The 17,702-nt window shown below is 46.4% G+C and overlaps 1 protein-coding gene across 11 annotated transcripts in view; it reads left to right on the top strand.

Annotated features, from left to right (window-relative positions):
- PCNT (pericentrin) overlaps window positions 1-17,702 on the top strand; it is a 151,041-nt gene that overhangs the window by 98,490 nt on the left and 34,849 nt on the right. For 9 of the 11 annotated variants that reach the window (XM_087417893.1, XM_087417888.1, XM_087417884.1 and 6 more), the window contains 5 exons: window positions 65-1,000; window positions 2,092-2,283; window positions 10,632-11,357; window positions 12,201-12,303; window positions 15,616-15,764. In XM_087417893.1, the coding sequence (XP_087274019.1) occupies window positions 65-1,000; window positions 2,092-2,283; window positions 10,632-11,357; window positions 12,201-12,303; window positions 15,616-15,764 (2,106 nt within the window). The remainder of the gene's footprint in view (window positions 1-64; window positions 1,001-2,091; window positions 2,284-10,631; window positions 11,358-12,200; window positions 12,304-15,615; window positions 15,765-17,702) is intronic. The other 2 variants (XM_087417891.1, XM_087417886.1) reach the window with 2 other exon arrangements.

Raw genomic sequence — 17,702 nt, 5'->3', positions numbered from 1 at the left:
ATTAAAAGAGGGAAATTATGAAGTTGATACAATTAATTTGCCTCTGAAATGTGCTTTTTTTCAGGTTATGGATAACAGAAGTTCTGAAATCGAGGAGCTGAAATCCATTATTGAGAACCTGCAGGAGAATCAAGAACGATTGCAGAAGGATAAAGCAGAAGAAATTGAACAACTCCATGAAGTCATTGAGAAGCTGCAGAGCGAGCTCTCCCTTGGGGGCCCCGTGGCGCGTGAAGTCAGTGACTGTCACGCTGAAGACCTGCAGAGTGAGCTGGATCGCGGGCTGCGCTGCCTCCAGGCGGAGGGAGCGGGGGCCCACGCAGCTCTGGAGGGCGAGCTCCAAGCTGCACTCGCTGCCAAGGAGGCCCTGAGCCAGCTGCTTGCTGAGCAGGAGTGCAGGCATGGCCAGGCCCTGGAGGCGCTGCAGCAGCACCTGCGGGGTGCGGAGGAGGCTGCCGCAAGGCAGCTGGCAGAGCTGAGGCACAGCACGGCCCTCAGGGAGGCCGAGGTCCAGACCATGGCCTCCCAGATCCAAGAGTTTGAAGCTGCTCTCAAAGCAAAGGAAGTGAAGATTGCAGAGAGAGATTTGGAAATTGAGGCCATGAACAGACAGAAATCTACCTACTCCACCGAGCTGGAGACCATCCTGTCGGCCTTCACCCGCTTTCGCTGCGCCCTGGAGCAGCAGCCCCTGGCTGCCGCGGGCGAGCCCCCTGAGCTGCAGCGGCTCCGAGCCCAGTGTGTCCGCCTCAGCCGCCAGCTGCACGCACTGAACCAGCGGTTCCTGAGGTGCCAGAAGGAGCTGGACAAGCAGCAGGTGCACGGGGCGCTCCTGCACCCTCGTGTGGAGGGCTGCTCCCAGGGACGGGGCCCCTGGAGTGAAGAGGCCTCCTGTGATGAAGAGTCAAAAGAGGATGTGGGCAGCAGGCAGCTGACCACAGCCCCCCAGGTCCATGGCGGTGACCCACAGGTTGGCCTCGATTCGCCTGCAGGCCCACAGGTGGTGTAGCCTCTGTGCACAGAGAGCTGGGGTGTGCTGCGGGAGCTGGGCGCCCTCGGGGAGCTGGGGGAGCTGGGGTGTCCTCGGGTAGCTGGGGGGAGCTGGCGTGCACTGAGGGAGCTGGGGGAGCTGGGGCACGCTTGGGGAGCTGGGGGAGCTGGGGTGTGCTCGGGGAGCTGGGGTGCACCTGGGGAGCTGGGGGTGCTCCGGGTCTGAGGAGGCTCTCAGCCAGACAGTGAGTGGCCAAGCACTGGGGCTGGACCAGAGGGAGTTGGATGTTCTCTGAAGTAGACTGAGTTTCTTTTCTTTTTCTTCTGTTCTTTTAGTTTTAATGATTTTCCTTCTTTCTCTGCTGGGTGGGGGGGATGCAGTTTCCGTTGGGTGGCTCGTGACGTGAAATGAGTCTGAAGCTCATGCTGGCCTGGGGCCCATTTAGGATCCATAGAACTTCAAGTCAGAGCACATGTACACAGGGAAATCGGCTGGGGTTTCACTGTTTTGTACAATTTTAAACTTACTATAAGTTACTTAAGCTTTTGTAGCACTTCTCTCATACGGTAGGGAACGTCAGTGATGTGGTGAGCACCTGGAGTTAGGTCTCTTAATTCCTCTCTGGGTTCTCATCAGATGGTTTGTCTTTTAGCGCGATTTCCCATGTAGAACGTTTTATGCTCCTTTGATTTTGCAACATGCTCCAGTTTGTTTTTGAGTAGAACTCAGGATTCACTGCTGCCGCCCCACACCAGCTTGGCATCCTGTGTCGCATGGCTCCCGTCCCGCGTGCTTTGTGGGGTCACCCCCAGCTGGTGCCTGTGCCTTTGGAGCCCTCAGCCTCGAGCACAGCTTGACCTGCTGTGGGTGGCGGGCCTGCAGCTCTGGTCTCATGCTCTCCGTGTGTGCTTTTGGAGACAGGGACTTGCTGGTCACCACCTGTGGACTTCCCCTCGGGGCCCTGCTGGCTGACATGCCGGCTCCAGGGCTCCCTTGAGGCTGAAGCAGCCCAGCAACTGGCCTCCCTTGCACATCTGACTTTCCAGTGTGTTGAGCTTTATCTTCGTAAGCATCGTAACTATTTTCTCTGCTTATTGTAGAGTCCAGTTAAGGATGATTTGCAGCCTGCTAAAGCCCTGGAGATGTTAAACCACACAGGTCTCCACAAACAAGACAGCGTGGTGTCGGTGCTCACGGCCTGCCAGAGGCAGCTGGAGTCTGAGCTGCTCTTGGTGAAGAAGGAAATGCGCTTGCGTGCGGGGGACCATGGCACAGTGTCGGGAAGAGCGAAGGTACAGGGCTGGTTCTGGGAGAGGCTGGGCACAGATCCCGTGGAGGTGACGGTGGGCGGAGGTCCACTCTGGCTCTCCTGCTGAGGTGACACACATGTTACGTAGACTGCAGACATGCCGTGGTCTCTGAATCCGTTGTACTCTCGTAGCAGTGCTGGCAGATCTGTTTTGAAATTTCCTACATGTTTTATTTAAACACTCTCTAGCAGCACACATGTCCTGTGGTCTAATCAGCTTGCAAAAAACGAGCAGTTACTTCTCTTTGTGATTCGTACAAGCAGGCTTGACCTGGGCTCCAGGGCTTGTCTCCAGGATTGTGGTGTGACGACAGTTGCCCGCACAGCTGTACCGTGGCTCACAGCCTTCGTCGCCAGCATCTGTTTTACTTTGAAAGACATCACATATATTTTTTGAACCTCAGTTTTTGTTCCCTACATATTTTTAGTTGTGCTCCCAGCAAAGCAGAGCAGAGAGTAATCTAGAAATCAACAGTTTTAAAATTCTGATCACTAGGACAGAAGCTACAAGAAAATTGACATTTCTTTTCCTGGGGTGGGGAGGTTGCACATCAGCAACATCAAACTGTTGCAGGGTTGAGATGTTCCGAAAACCAAAAGTGGTCGGCTGGTTTGGAGGTTTGCCAAAGTGTCCTTGGGTCTGCAGCCTGCTTAGACCCGGGCTTTCTTGAGCCCCGTAACCCCGCTGGTGTGGACATTGTACTCTTTGCTGAGATATTCAGCCCTCAGCTCCTGGGAACACTGCTGTGAGACCACCTGCCCCTTTAGGATAGGAGAGCCTGAAGATTCTGCATTCCACGGCACACCAGCCCGGGGTCTCAGAGCAGGATCACAGGGCCATGCCTGCGGTTCTGGTAGAAGACGCCTGGATCTGATGTCATTCGTTCATCAGATCCCTCGGGAAATGTATTCTGTTTGGGGAGAACCTTTTCACCAAGTCTGTGTAGCAAACTTGTCTCCGTGCCCTCATGATAGGAACGTGTGTTTGAATGATTAAGAGAAAGCTCAGCCCTGCAATGTCGTGAGCTGGTCGACAAGTTCTTAGAAGTCGCACACCGACGGAAATCCCATGTTCGTTCCAGAGCACGATTTTATTTTTTTCAATGTTTGCACATAGAACTTGCCAGGACTTTTTTTCCTTAAAAAAAAAAATGCTCATGTCCCCGGTAAATCACCACAGAAATAGGTTATGACAGTTGCCTCTGGGTGTGTGTGTGTGTGTGTGTGTGTGTGTCTGTGTGTGTGTGGTAAAATACACATAACGTAAGATTTACAGCTTAACTGTTTCTAAATGTACGGTTCCGTGGCATTAAATACCTTCACAGCGTTGTGTGACCATCCATCTCCATGGCTCTTTTCATCGTGTAAAACTGAAACTCTGTCCCTATCGAACAGTAACTACCAATTCCCCTCTTCTCAGCCTCTGGCAACCACCGTTCTCCTTCCTATCTCTATGAATTTGGCTCCTCTAGGGGCCTCGTATAAGCGGATCATACAGTATCTGTCTTTTGTGATTAGCTTACTTCACGTAATGTTCTCAGGGTTCATCCATATTAGCATGTGTCAGAATTTCTTTTTTAAGGCTGAATAATAATTCTGTTATATATACCATCTTTTGTTTATCCATTCGTGCATTGGTGGACGCTTGGTTTGCTTTCACATTTTGGCTATAGTAAGTAATGCTGCCACGAACATGGGTGTACAGATATCTCTTAGAGACCCTGCGTTCAGTTCTTTTGGGTATACACCCAGCGGTGGAATTGCTGGATCATACGGTAATTCTATGTTTAATTTTTTGAGGAACGGCCATAGTGTTTTCCATGGTGATTGTACCTTTTGACATGCCCATCAAGAGTGCACAAAGTTTCTAAGTTCTCCACATCCTTGCCAACACTCGTTATTTTCTGTTTTTTTGATAGTAGCCATCCTCATGTGTGAGATGGTATCTTGCAGCAGTTTTAATTTACATTTCCCTAATGAGTAGTGATTTTGGGTATCTTTTCATGTGATTATTGGCCATTTGTATAACTTCTTTGGAGAAATGTCTATTCAGTACCTTTGCTGGTTTTCAAATCAGGTTGTTTCTGTTGAGTTTTAGGAGTTCTCTATATATTCTGGATATTAGTCCTTATCAGATATATGACTTGCAAATGTTTTCTCCCATTTTGTGGATTGCCTTTCTACTATGTGGGTAGTATCTTTTTTTAATTGATGTCATAATAGTTTATAACATTGTGAACTTTTAGTTGTACGTTATCGTTTGTCAGTCAGCATATAAATGCGCCCCTTCACCCCTTGTGCCCACACCCCAACCCCTTCCTCCTGGTAACCACCAAACTGATCTCTCTGTCCGTGTGTTAGTTTATCTTGCACTTATGAGTAAAATCATGCGGTGTTTTTCTTTCTCTGGCTTATTTCGCTTAACATAATACCCTCTAGGTCTATCCATGTTGTTGCAAATGGGACGATTTTGTCTTTTTTTAGGGCTGAGTGGTATTCCATTGTATATATATTGGGTAGTGTCTGGTTTTTTTTTCTTTTTTGTGAGGAAGATTAGCCCTGAGCTAACATCCGATGCCAATCCTCCCCTTTTTTCTTGAGGAAGACTGGCCCTGGGCTAACATTCATGCCCATCTTCCTCTACTTTTTATGGGACGCCACCACAGCATGGCTTGACAAACGGTGTGTCAGAGCACGCCCAGGATCCAAACCCATGAACCCCAGGGCACCGCAGCGGAGTGCACACACTTAACCGCTGCGCCACTGGGCAGGCCCCAAGGGTGGGGTCTTTTGATGCACAAATTTTTAAAATTTCGTGAAGTCCAATTTCTCTCTCTTTCCTTTTGTTGCCTGTGCCTTTGGTGTCATAACCAAGAAATCATTGTCAAATCCAATGTCATGAAGCTTTTGCCCTATGTTTTCTTCTCACAGTTTTATACTTTTAGGTCTTTGATCTGTTTTGGGTCGATTTTTGTATATAGTGTTACGTAAGGGTCCAACTTCATTCTTTTGCATGTGAAGATCCAGTTTTTCCAGCACCATTTTCTGAAAAGAGTGTCTTTTCCCTACTGAATGGTCTTAGCACCCTTGTCAAAGTCATTGACCACGTATGTGAGGATTTGCTTCTGGGCTTTCTATTCTATTCCATTGGTCTCTATGTTTTTATGCCATTACGACAGTGGGGTTTTTTTGTTTTTTGTTTTTTTTGCTGAGGAAAATTCGCCCTGAGCTAGCATCTGATGCCAGTTTTCCTCTACTTTGCATGTGGGCCGCCGCCGCAGCATGGCTGCTGACGAATGGTGTAGGTCTGTGCCCGGGAACCAAACCCAGGCCGCCGGAGCAGAGCGTGCCAAACTTAACCCCTAGGCCACGGGGCTGGCTCCACTACCACAGTGTTTTGATTACTGTAGCTTTGTCATAAGTTTTGAAATCAGAAAGTATAAGTCCTCCAAATTTGTTTTTCTTTTTTAAGCTTGTTTTGGCTCTTTGGGGTCCTTTAAGATTCCATATCAATTTCAGGATGGGTTTTTCTATTTGCAAAAAATGTCATTGGAATGTTGATAGAGATTGCATTGTATCTCTAGATCGCTTTGGTAGTATTGACATCTTAACAATATTAAGTCTTTCAATCCATAAACATAAGATGTATTTCCATTTATTTATGTCTTCCTTAATTTCTTTCAGCAATGTTTTCTAATTTGATTGTATAAGTCTTTCACCTCCTTGGTTAAGTTAATTCTTAATTATATTCTAATTTTTTGTTGCTATTGTAAATGGAATTGTTAATTTCCTTTTCAGATTGTTTATTGTTCGTGTATAGAAATTCAACTCATTTTTGTATGTTGACTTTGTATCCTGTGATTTTGCTGAATTCATTTATTAATCCTAACGTTTTTTTGTGGAATCTTTAGATTTCTACATATAAGATCATATCATCTGTGAATATAGATATTTTTACTTCTTCCTTTCCAATTTGGATGCCTTTTATTTCTTTTTCTTGACTCATTGCTCTGCCTGTAATTCCCAACACTGTGTTGAAGAGAAATGGTGAAAGCAGGCCCCTGCCCTGTTCCCGATCTTAGAGGAAAAGCTTTTACTCTATCACATTGAGTGTGATGTCCACTGTGTTTTTCTCATGTATGGCTTTTATTATGCTGGGTAGTTTCCTTCTATTGCTACTATGTTGAATGTTTTTTATCGTGAAAGGGTGTTGAATTTTTTCAAAGGCTTTTTCTTTCTTTCTTTCTTTGTTTTGTGAGGAAGATTGGCCCTGAGCTAACATCTCTTCCTGTCTTCTCTATTTTGTATGTGGGATGCTGCCACAGCATGGCTTGATGAGTGGTGCATAGGTCTGTGCCTGGTATCTGAACCCCAGGCCACTGAAGTGGAGTGCATGAACTTAACCACTATGCCACTGGGCTGGCCCCTCAAATGCTTTTTCTACATCGAGATGATCATGTGATTTTTTTTTTCCCCTTCATTTTGTTAATGTGGTGTATTACATTGATTTTCCTATGTTGAACTGTCCTTGCATTCCAGGAGTAAACACCACTTGATTGTGGTGTATAATCCTTTTAATATGCTATTAAATTTGATGTACTAGTATTTTGTTGAGGATTTTTACATCATTGTTCACAAGGGATATTGGTTTGCAGTTTTCATTTCTTGTAATGTCTTTGTTTGGCTTTAGTATCAAGCCAAATAGGCCTCATAGAATAAGTTAGAAGACATCCCCTCTGCTTCTATCCTATAAAAAAGACGTAGAGAATTGGCATAATGTTTTCCTTAAATATCTGGTAGAATTCACCAGTAAAGCCGTCAGGTCCAGGACTTGGTTCTGTTGGGAGATTTTTGATTACCGATTAAATCTCCTTTGTCTCTTGTAACCTTTCTTGGTTTAAATTTATTTTGTCTGATATTAATATAGCCACCCCTATTCTCTTTTGGTTAATACTTGCCTGGAGTATCGTTTTCCATTCTTTCAATTTCAACCTGTTTGTGTCTTTGTGTCTAAAGTAAGCTTTTTGTAGACAGCATATAGTTGGATCATGTTTTTATCTATTCTGCCAATCTTTGTCTTTTATTGGAGAGCTTAATCCATTTACATTTTAAAGTAATTACTGATAAGGAGGCATTTTGTCATTTTGCTATTTGTTTGCTATATGCCTTATAGCTTTTTTTGGTCCCTCATTTCCCTGCATTACTGTCTTCTCTTGTGTTTAGTTGATTTTTTATAGTCAAATGTTTAAATTCCTTCTCATTTCTCTTTGTGTATATTCTGTAGCTGTTTTCTTTGTGGTTGCCATGGGGATTACATTCAGCATCCTAAAGTGATCACACTCTGATTTGAATTTATAGCAGCTTACTTCCAATAACATATAAAACTGCTCCTTTACAGCTCTGTCCCCAGCCCATTCAGTTGTTGATGTCACAGAATTCCATCTTTATACTTGTATGTCCCAGACCATAACGAATAATTCTTTTAAATGCTTTAATCTTGGGGCCAGCCCAGTGGCGTAGTGGTTAAGTGCACGCCCTCCACTTTAGCTGCCTAGGGTTCGCAGGTTTGGATCCCGGTGCACACTGACGCACTGCTTGTGAAGCCATGCTGTGGTGGCATCCCATATAAAGTAGAGGAAGATGGGCACAGATGTTAGCCCAGGGCCAGTCTTCCTCAGCAAAAAGAGGAGGATTGGCATTGAATGTTAGCTCAGGGCTAATCTTCCTCACACACACACAAAAAAGCTTTAATCTCTTAAATTATGTAGAAAACAACATGTGAGGTTACAAACTAAAGTTACAATAATACTAACTTTTAGACTAATAATTTCTTTAAAATTATATTAGTCTTTTAAGTCATGATGAAAACAAAATGTGGAGTTACACACCATTGTTACATAAAACTGGCTTTTAAAATGGCCAATGTATTTACCTTATTGAGGTCTTTATTTCTCCGTGTGGCTTTGAAGTACAGCCTAGTGTCCTTTTGTTTCCTGCTGCAGGTGAAGGTGCACCTCTCTTGACCATTTCCTGCAGGGCAGGTCTGGTGGTAACAAACTCCCTCAACTTTTGTTTATCTGGGAATGTCTTAATTTCTTCCTCTTTTTTTTTTTCTCTTTTTGTTGAGGAAGATTGGCCCTGAGCTAACATCTGTGCTAACCTTCCTCTATTTTTTTGTAAATAGGACACCACCACAGCATGGCTTGATGAGCGAGCAGTGTGTAGGTCCGCTCCCGGCATCCGAACCTGTGAACCCCAGGCCAGCGAAGCGGAGCACGCGAACTTAAACACTACACCACCAGACCAGCCCCTCTTCCTCACTTTTTTTTATTTTTTTAATAAAGACATCTTTATTTTTAATTTTCCGCGCCGCCCCCCCCCCCCGAAAGCCCCAGCAGATAGTTGTATGTCATAGTTGCACATCCTTCTAGTTGCTGTATATGGGACGCGGCCTCAGCATGGCCGGAGAAGTGGTGCGTCGGTGCACGCCCGGGATCCAAACTTGGGCCTCCAGTAGCGGAGTGCGTGCACTTAACCACTAAGCCACGGGGCCGGTCCTCTTCCTCACTTTGAGGGACAGTTTTATCAGATATAGGATTCTTAGTCGAAAGTTTTTTTTTTCTTTTAGCACTTTGAATATCTTGACATACTGTCCTTTGGTCTCCAAAGTTTTTGATGAGGAATCTGTTGATAATCGTATTGAGGATTCCTTGTATGTGACAAGTCACTTCTCTCTTGCTGCTTTCAAGATTTGCTTTGTCTTTGGCTTTTGTAAGTTTGATTATAACGTGCCTGAGTTCATCTTACTTGAAGTTGGTTGAGTTTCTTGGATGTTTATATTCAAATTTTCCATCAGATCTGGGAAGTTTTCAGTCATCATGTTCTCAGATATTCTCTCTTTTCTCCTTCTGGGACTCCCATGGTGCATGCTTGACGGTGTCCCGCAAGTCCGTTCGGCTCTATTCGCTTTTCTCAATTTTTTTTCTTTCTGTTCCTCAGATTCTGTAATTTCCATTGTTCTATCTTCAAGTTCACCAATTCTTTCTTCTGCCTCCTTAAATCTGCCTTTGAATTCCTCTAAGGAATTTTTTATTTCAGTTATTGTATTTTTCGTATTCAGAATTTCTTTTTCATTTGTTTTTAGATTTTCTCTCTCTTTATTGATGTTTCTATTTTGTTCATACATCATTTTCATTTTCTTGATTTTCTCCACATCTTCCTTTAGTTCTTTGAGCATCTTTAAGATAGTTGTTTTAAAGTCCTTTTCTAGTAGATCTGCCATCAGGTTTTTTTCAGGGACAGTTTCTGTTGGTTTATTTTTTTCCTTTGAATGGGACATACTTTCCTGTTTCTTTGTGTGCTTTGTGATCTTTGTTGTTGTTGAACACTGAACATTTGAATCTAATAGTGTGGTGAATCTGGAAATCAGAATCTCCCTCTTCCTCAGGGGCCATGTTTCTTATTGTGTGTGTTTTTCTGATTGTTGAAGGGTGTCTCTATGCTAAGGATCAGCCTGAGGTGTAAAATTAAGGTTTTCTCAGGGCTTTTCTCAGCCTATGCCCTTCCCTGGGCACACACAGTCACTTTCTAATTTTCTCTCTGCATGCAGTTGTTTTTGAATGTCCTAGTTTTTAATTTCTCCCCAGAAGGAAAAAAGAGAAAAAGGCAGTGGTGGAAAAAAAGGGCACCAGCCCTTTAAATCTGGAAGTCACTTCAGCCAGAGCAGGAGGGGTCTGCAACCTCAGCCTCAGGCCTCTCATCTGCACCTCTGTGATGGGAAGCCACAGTCGGAGCACAGAGCCCCAGTATCTGGAGGACAGGGTCCTTTTGCCCACCCTAGGTCCTGCAAGCTGTGTGCAGGCTGCTCCAGGAACACGTGCACAGCTGCCTGTCTGGGTGGGGGTGGAGGGTGGGTAGCTACTCCTCTGCTAAGAGCTGAAATTGACTCCAGTTGACCCTCCAAGTTTTCCCCTGGAAGTTGCAAGCCTTTAACAGACTCCAGAGTTCCAAAATAGTTACATCAGACGGATTCTGCCAGTGTGATTGTCCAGGTGGGGAGACGGATTCCAGTGCATCCTGCTCTGCCGCCATCCCTGAATCCTCTCCACCAATTGCCTTTTAGGCAAAGATCATTGAGCCTGGATTCTCTCTTTCATGGAATTAAAAAAAAATTGAAATCTTAAGAGTCTAGAGGGACCAAAGGGCTTGTCATAGAATATCATCTTTAATTGCTTAGACAGTCTCTGAAATTGGCTCAAAAATACTAGACAGACGAATGTGACACCATGTAGTTCAATTATTTTACTGTAAGCGTGTTCTTTTTACCTACAGGATAAGAAAAAACTACTGGAAGGATGTCAGCTGCAGCGAGTTGATCTCATAACTCAGGTGAAGCAACTTCAAGAAAAATTGAACCGTCTGGTACATTCTATGCACTTCCCAAACATCGAGGCAGAGGACTTTAAATCTCAACAGCCATTGGCATTTTCACATGTTCTTGAAAATAGTTCAAGTGATAGTTCCAAAAACAGTGAAGAAACTGACAAATCGCCTCCTATTGATGCATTGAATATTGATAAAACCACATGGGATCTAATTGACGTTATTGGAAATCAAGATTCCTTGCTAAGAAATGAATTGCCAGATGTTCCCTTGGAAGATAAGGGTGATTTGCAGGATGGGTCACTTTCTTTACAAGCGAGCTTGCACAGTAGCTCACGTGACCTAACCCACACCGAGGGGGCGGAGCCCTTGAAGAACGTGCTCAGTGCGATGGACCTGTCCTCCTGGAGCTCCCCTGAGGTCATCAGGAAGGACTCGACCCTCGAGCCCCCACCTAGCCTTCCCCTGACGCCCTGCTCCGATGCCCTGAGCCGGCTCAGCCTGGATGCCTCCCTGCGGGACAGGACAAGCGCCTCACTGCTCCAGGCTGACCAGTCAGGGCTGCTTTGTTACCCGGGCAGGTCAGCAGCAGGAAAGGCTCCTAGGTGGGCAGAGTCTCCATTGACTACGGACAGGGCTCCCTCCCCTGACCACCAAGTGCAGCGGATGGCTGTGGTAAGTTGTCTCCCATGGGTGCTATGCTGGTTTGGTGTCCGTGGGATGCCCAAGGCCCCAGTGTGTCCCCGTGGAAATGTGTCTCTGTGGCCTGGGGTATCACAGCTGTCGCCATTGTTAGTTCATCTCCTGACAGGGCCTGTGGGCCGGACGTGGGTGAGCACTGACAGTGCCCTGGTCAGCTGTGTGTGGGATGGTCAGCTTTCTGCAGGACTAACCCGAGTCCGTTGTAATGTGCATATCTAGAGTACTTTCGTTATTTTTAAAAATATGTGAGATGCATGAGTCCTACTCAGCAATTCACCCCAGACCTCAGTTTCTTCACTAATGCTGACATTGAGAAGTACAGTCATAAGCCCGTCTTCATGTGTAGTTTGCATTTGGGTTCTTTATCTGGAATACGTTTTTTAGATTTATTTTCACTTGTATTTCACATTTAACAGGTTCCACACATAATGCTCATTAATTTCAAGAGCACTTCAATTTATTATTTTTGAGTTATATTTTATAATTTTGAGAGTTTGTTTATATTGGGTTAAAGTAAAAAGTAAATTAGAGATATGTGTGATTTGAGGTATCATATACCACCATTTCATGCAGAATTTTTTTAATCTAAAATACTTGCTAGTGACTTCTTTAAAATATTCCTGGAGAACTGTGGATGAATTTGATTAACTTATTAGAAGCATATGACCTCGGTGTGTCCACAGGCTGTGAGTACTTTTGTTTGGGTTTGGGAAGACGGTAGTTCAGGCCTTGGAAAGTTTCTGGTTGGCCAGTTCAACTCCATGGTGTAATAAGTTGTTATTTTATGACCATTTAACAATCTACTTATTTGAGCAGGAGAAAGATGTTGAAGACTTTATCATAACGTCTCTTGATGCTCAAGAAAAGTCCAGATCATCTCCTCTTGGATTAGAAGGAAGAAGCGATGGAAGTGAGAACAGTGAGTCAGTCATCTTTGTTTAAACTTCTTCTTACTTTTACAGTTTCAGATAGAGAATAGCACGAGAATTCCTGCCTACCCTCACACAGACTCCCCCTGTGGTAACATTCACCACGCTTGCTTGCGTGTGCTCTCGCTGTCTGTGTCTGTCTTTGTTTCTCCCTGTCTCTCTCTCTGTCTCTCTCTGGGTTTGCACCCTGAGTGTTACTTGCAGACCTGGTGTCATCTTACTCCTGGAAATGTCATTGTGTCTTTCATGAAGTCCAGTTCACGACACTGTGCCCGACACCAGGACGTGCACACTGACCCGAGGCAGCGTCTGGTCTACAGATGTTACTTAGATTTTGCTAGTTGTTCCATTAGCGCCCTTTATAGAAAAGGACACTCAGCTGGTATGATGCATTCAGCTGTCTTTGCAGGGCAGAGGCTGGTGAGAGGCAGGCCAGGCACCTGGGCACAACATTTTGGGCCGGGACACCGTGCCATGTGGACCCCGCGAGGGGTGCCTCTTTACGTTTCAAGCAGTTCCAAGACATCCTTTCTTTGGGTGTCTGTAGCAGGGTTGTCAGCATGTGTGTATCTCACGTGTCCTTGTGAGTGCACGTGGCAGTGCCATGTTCTTCCTAGAGCATCACAGTGTGAGGCGTGTGGTGTCAGCTGGGACTCGGGGCAGTGGTGTCTGCAAGGTTTTAGTCTCATTTTTTTCCTTTTTAATGGCTCTGTGTCCTGGGGGAGGTACTTGGAGACCATGTAAATGTTCTCCTGTTTCTCAAGCCCGGACCCACTAGCTTTAGCCTCTGTGGAAGGTTCTTGCCTGTGTCGTCATCATGATGTCAAACTGGTTTCTAACTTCCTAATTTCTTCTGTAATTGTTGACTTTTTACAAGTTAGTCACCTCTGGAGGTGTTTTGACTTTTTTGAAAAAAATCATCATTGGCTCATTCAGTGCTTTTGAGAACAAGGCCGTAGTAAACCATAGTTCATTGGCAGTTTCGGCATTTGCAGAATAGGGCCAGCAACTTTTTAATTTTAGTTTTTATCTACTCCGGGTAGTAAGCGTGTGGGTTAAGAATTTGAGTGGTTCTGCAGGGTGCATTCTGGGGGCAGCCTTTTGTCTGGTCTCTTCCCTCTGAATTGCCATTCCCTGAGGACATCCACATCTAACTTTTAGAAATTTCTTCTAGTATTTATTTTCAAATCACATTTGTCAGTTGAAATAACATGTTTAAACTTCCTAGAGGCAAACTCTGCACGTCCCTTCCCCGTCTTTACTTTCTGTCCTATCATCGCTGAGCATTTGTATTCTGTCTGAATTCTTGAGGAGCTGCTGGGGGTGCACAACCTCTCTCACACAACTTTCCTTTTCCTTTCTCTTGGCCTCCTCCCTGGTCTCTTTCACTGGCCCTCCGCCGCTGTGCAAGCATGGGGGTGCACCATCCTTGCTTTCCAGGTGGGACCCCTCTCCCTCTCTGATGGCCCTTATTTTTATGAAGCATGTTCTCTAGAAGCTTCTGTAGGAAAAACATGCATAAGGTGCTTTTTTGTGTGTGTGTGTGTGTGGAGGATTAGCCCTGAGCTAACATCTGTTGCAAATCCTCCTCCTTTTGCTGAGGAAGACTGGCCTTGGGCTAACATCCGTGCCCAGCATCCTCTACTTTATATGGGACGCTGCTACTGCATGGCTTGACAAGCGGTGTGTTGTCAAGCCCTGCAAATCCTGGGCCGCCGAAGAAGAGCGCGCGCACTTAACCACTGCGCTACCGGGCTAGCCCCATGAAGTGTTTTTTTTTGAGAACTTTTGGGTCTTCCTGATGTTTGTTGGTAGTTTTGGCTTGATGCAGACTCCTGGATGAGAAGTCGTGTTCCCTCAGAGCACTGAGCGCCTGCCCGCTGTCCTGACCCTGGTGTCTCGAGAGCCCATGGCGCCACCATGGACACAGCCCTGCTGGGCACCTGGAGTGTCCTTCTGCCTGGAGAGATTCCTCGTTACTCCTGTGGTCATTCTCCTGTGGTTTTGACTTGTCTTTCTGCAATTCTTGTCAGTCACATGTTGGACCTCCTGGACTAATTTTCTCATTTTCCACTTCTTTGTATTTTTGTTCTCATTTCTAAGAGATTTTTTACAATTTTACTTCTTAAGCTTTGTGTCGAATGTTTTTGTTTCTGCTCTGTTTTAATTTCTAGGAGCTCTTGGTCTTTTCTGCCTGCTTCTTTCTCTTACATCTCCCCTTCCTTGGTTTGTGGATGATGCTCTTGTGCTTATTTCTTGGAAGATCTTATAGTTTTTCTCAAGTTTCTTCTGTTTGCTGCCTTTACTCCATTTCTGCTAGCTGTCTCTCTTGTGTGTGAACACTCCTCGGCACGTTTGAGAACTTAGACCACTTTGCAGGGCAGTCACAAACAGCTCGCTGGATGTTCTGTGCCTAGAGGGGCCTTGCCGACGGTCCCCCAAGTCCTCCTTCCCTTTCCTGAGCTGGTGTGGGTGGGGAGAAGCAGCTGGAAGGTCTGATCCTGCGTTTCCTGGGGCACATCCCTCTGTTTCCAGAGCATGTGCTCACAGGCCTTCCTGGACTGGCTGTGGGCTGCAGGGCTTAGGAACGGATCGGGGACCTAGGCACCGCTGAGAGGTTTGAATTCTGGTTTGAGGCCCCCTCCTGTCAGACAGAGGTTCCTGGAGTCTCATGCTCTCGCCTCATTCAGGGTCCGCAGCCCAGGCCTCAGGGCTTTTCTGCTCCCACTCCCAAATCAGGCACGTTCCCTTTCCCTGACCAGCCGTTTACCGCTGGTCCAGCTGCTCCCAGCCTGTCCTCGTGGTCGGCATCTTCCACGGCCCGTCCCCTCTGCCTGCTCCTCTATCCTTGTGGGTCAGGCCGTCTTCGTCGCTTCCCTGGGTGTGGAGAGTGCAGGCCCTGTGCACGTGCATCGGCTGCGGCACTCGCTCTGCAGTCCCGTCTTTGGGAGGATGCACGTCCGTGTCTGTGTAAGAGGGAACTGAGGTTTGTGGGTTTATGTTCCAGTCACGGACGTTAACATATTAAACATGCAGAGTATTCGTTTTCTTACTTAATGTGTGTAGTTCTCATCTTACATTTTCATAAAAATATTTTTGCCATCTTTGGTGGTTCACTGATGTTTTCTTCTGTGAGAGGAGCCACAGCCGTAGCTCTTCTGGGTATTTCGGGGCCCGACCTTGCCTGGCACAGGGAAGCAGGGGGTCTGACCGCCCCCCGCCCTGCACTTTGCAGAGCGTCCCCTGAGGAATGCCACCAGGGAATTGCAGTTTTGGGCTCTGACTTTGTGCTGTGTTTTTAGGTGATGGCTCAGGGTTTGGCGAGATACTAAACCAAGGTTTGGGAAGACTCAAAACTCCCACTACTAGTCCTGCAGCTCCTCCTCTCACCTCTAGAAGGTTCCGACGGCCCCTGGAAGCCATGAAGGAAGTCCACCCAAAGCAAGTGAAGGTAACGGCCAGTGAGAGCAGGGTGTGCTGTGTCGATGGGCTTCCGTCTTTGGCCTGCTCTATGACCGCGCCCTGGGTGGGGTTGTGTTGCACGATAATCACGCTCTGCTCACACAGCTCCATACGCTTCAGCTCTGTGCTAACTCTGTGCCTCGGGTGTTTCTGGAAGGAGGTAAGCTGATCTTGGAGCGTAGGGACAGGTGTCCAGGTGAGAACCTGGCACAGCAGGCCTGTGAGGGGCCGCGGGAGCCTGGGGCGCTGTGGCCCCGGCGAGGGTGACCAGCTCTTGTTGTGGCACTGTCAGGGCACAGTGCACAGTGGTCTGCAGGTACAGGTGTTGTAAAGAATCACGAGAGACAAAACTAGGATTAGCCTTCCCGAATTGAGTTTAGGTGTCAGAACTCATGACCCCCTTGTGGGACGTGATTGTGGTTTTATGTTTGTTCTGGAGATTGATCTCTGGCTTTTCCTGAGACAACTCAGGGGTGTGCTCAGGACCGGGACTGCCCTGCCAGGCACCCATGTGCGAGCAAGCGACAACCTCGAATGTCGAGTTGCCACCTACAGAGCGCGGAGAGCATTGCGTGTCAAGGTGGCAGGGTCACCACTCTGCAGGCGCCTGCCTGTGGGGCCACATTGGAGACCCACGCCCAGCTTTGCTGTTGGAGCATGCTGCTCGAGAAGGTGCGTTTTCATCCTTTCCAGAGTCTGTTTAGCAGATTGCTCTGGTTTCTTGCTCTTTACGTTTCCTCAAGTTGGCCCTTGAGGAGGAAGATGGTCTTTCTTTGCTTGTACAGCAGCGTGGGTGTTTTTGATGGGTAGTCTCAGCCCTGACCCGGCCAGGTCAAACAGGACACAATGTTTATTATTGCACATCACCGAAAGTTTCTGGGTGGAGTGGCTCCAGGTGCACACCCGGAGACGGCAGCAGCGTACTCATGCTCGCTCACTCCCTCCCTCCCTTCTGCCATCAGCCAGCTGTCCTCAGGGTGGCAGGAAGGCTATGGCATCTCTCGGTGTCTGACGGGGACGGGGCCCGATGCTTCCTCTGAGCCTCTTTTCCAGAAGCACCTCCTCTGGCCCCCCCCAAGAGGACATTCCCTCCCTTCATTGGCAGACGCGGTCACCTGCCCGCCAGACCACTCGTCCCCAGCCCTTGTGATGGGCTGGGCTCATCCTGACCCACCGCTGATGGGACGCCGATGGCCTACGTTCGGGAGGCTCATGCTGCTCTCCTGGGTCGTTGTTTGGCCTCTCACGGCTGCACTCCAGGGAAGAGCTGAGGTTCTGGGATTGGGGGCTGGCTTCTCTTCAGACGAGGAAGGAGGAAGCCACACTCAGCATCCTGAGATTTAACTTGGAAGGCAGAATTAAAAAAAAATTTTCCCAGCTTTAACTGACTTATGACATTGCCTAAGTTTAAAGTGCGTGTCGTGATTACTGATACACGTATATATTGCAAGATGCTCACCACAATACGGTTGGTTAACACCTCCATCCCCCGGAAGGCAGAGTTTTCTGTGGAACTTTGTATAGGTTTTCTTTTCTCTTCCCACTTCAGCAAATCATTTTATGGCAAAACCATTGACGTAAACTTGGCCGAATAAGTAAATGGTATAATGCCACTATCGTGTCTTATTCAAATAGTAAAAGTATTCCCAAATAATTTTGATAAGTAAAACTTTCTCTGAAATTGTGTTCAGAATAAAACTTTATCTTACTCCTTTAAGAATTGAAATTGAAGTAATTTTTTTGTAACTTAATTTCTTTTTGTATTTCTCAATTTTTTACATGACATAAAACATCAAAGCCATGTTTCAGTTAGCATTTCCAATCTAAGCAACCTAATATCAGAATTCCTAATTTTAAGAAATAAATTTGGTTGTTAATGATGATAATTTATACTTAGGTTTTGATGTTTAATGCTGAGTGATTAAAA

This window comes from Ceratotherium simum, chromosome 27, assembly GCF_057802395.1.
Source record: "Ceratotherium simum simum isolate JZ-2026a chromosome 27, ASM5780239v1, whole genome shotgun sequence".
NCBI lineage: Eukaryota > Metazoa > Chordata > Mammalia > Perissodactyla > Rhinocerotidae > Ceratotherium > Ceratotherium simum.
Note: the sequence above shows the minus strand (reverse complement) of the source record. Positions and strands in the feature narration are given on the sequence as shown.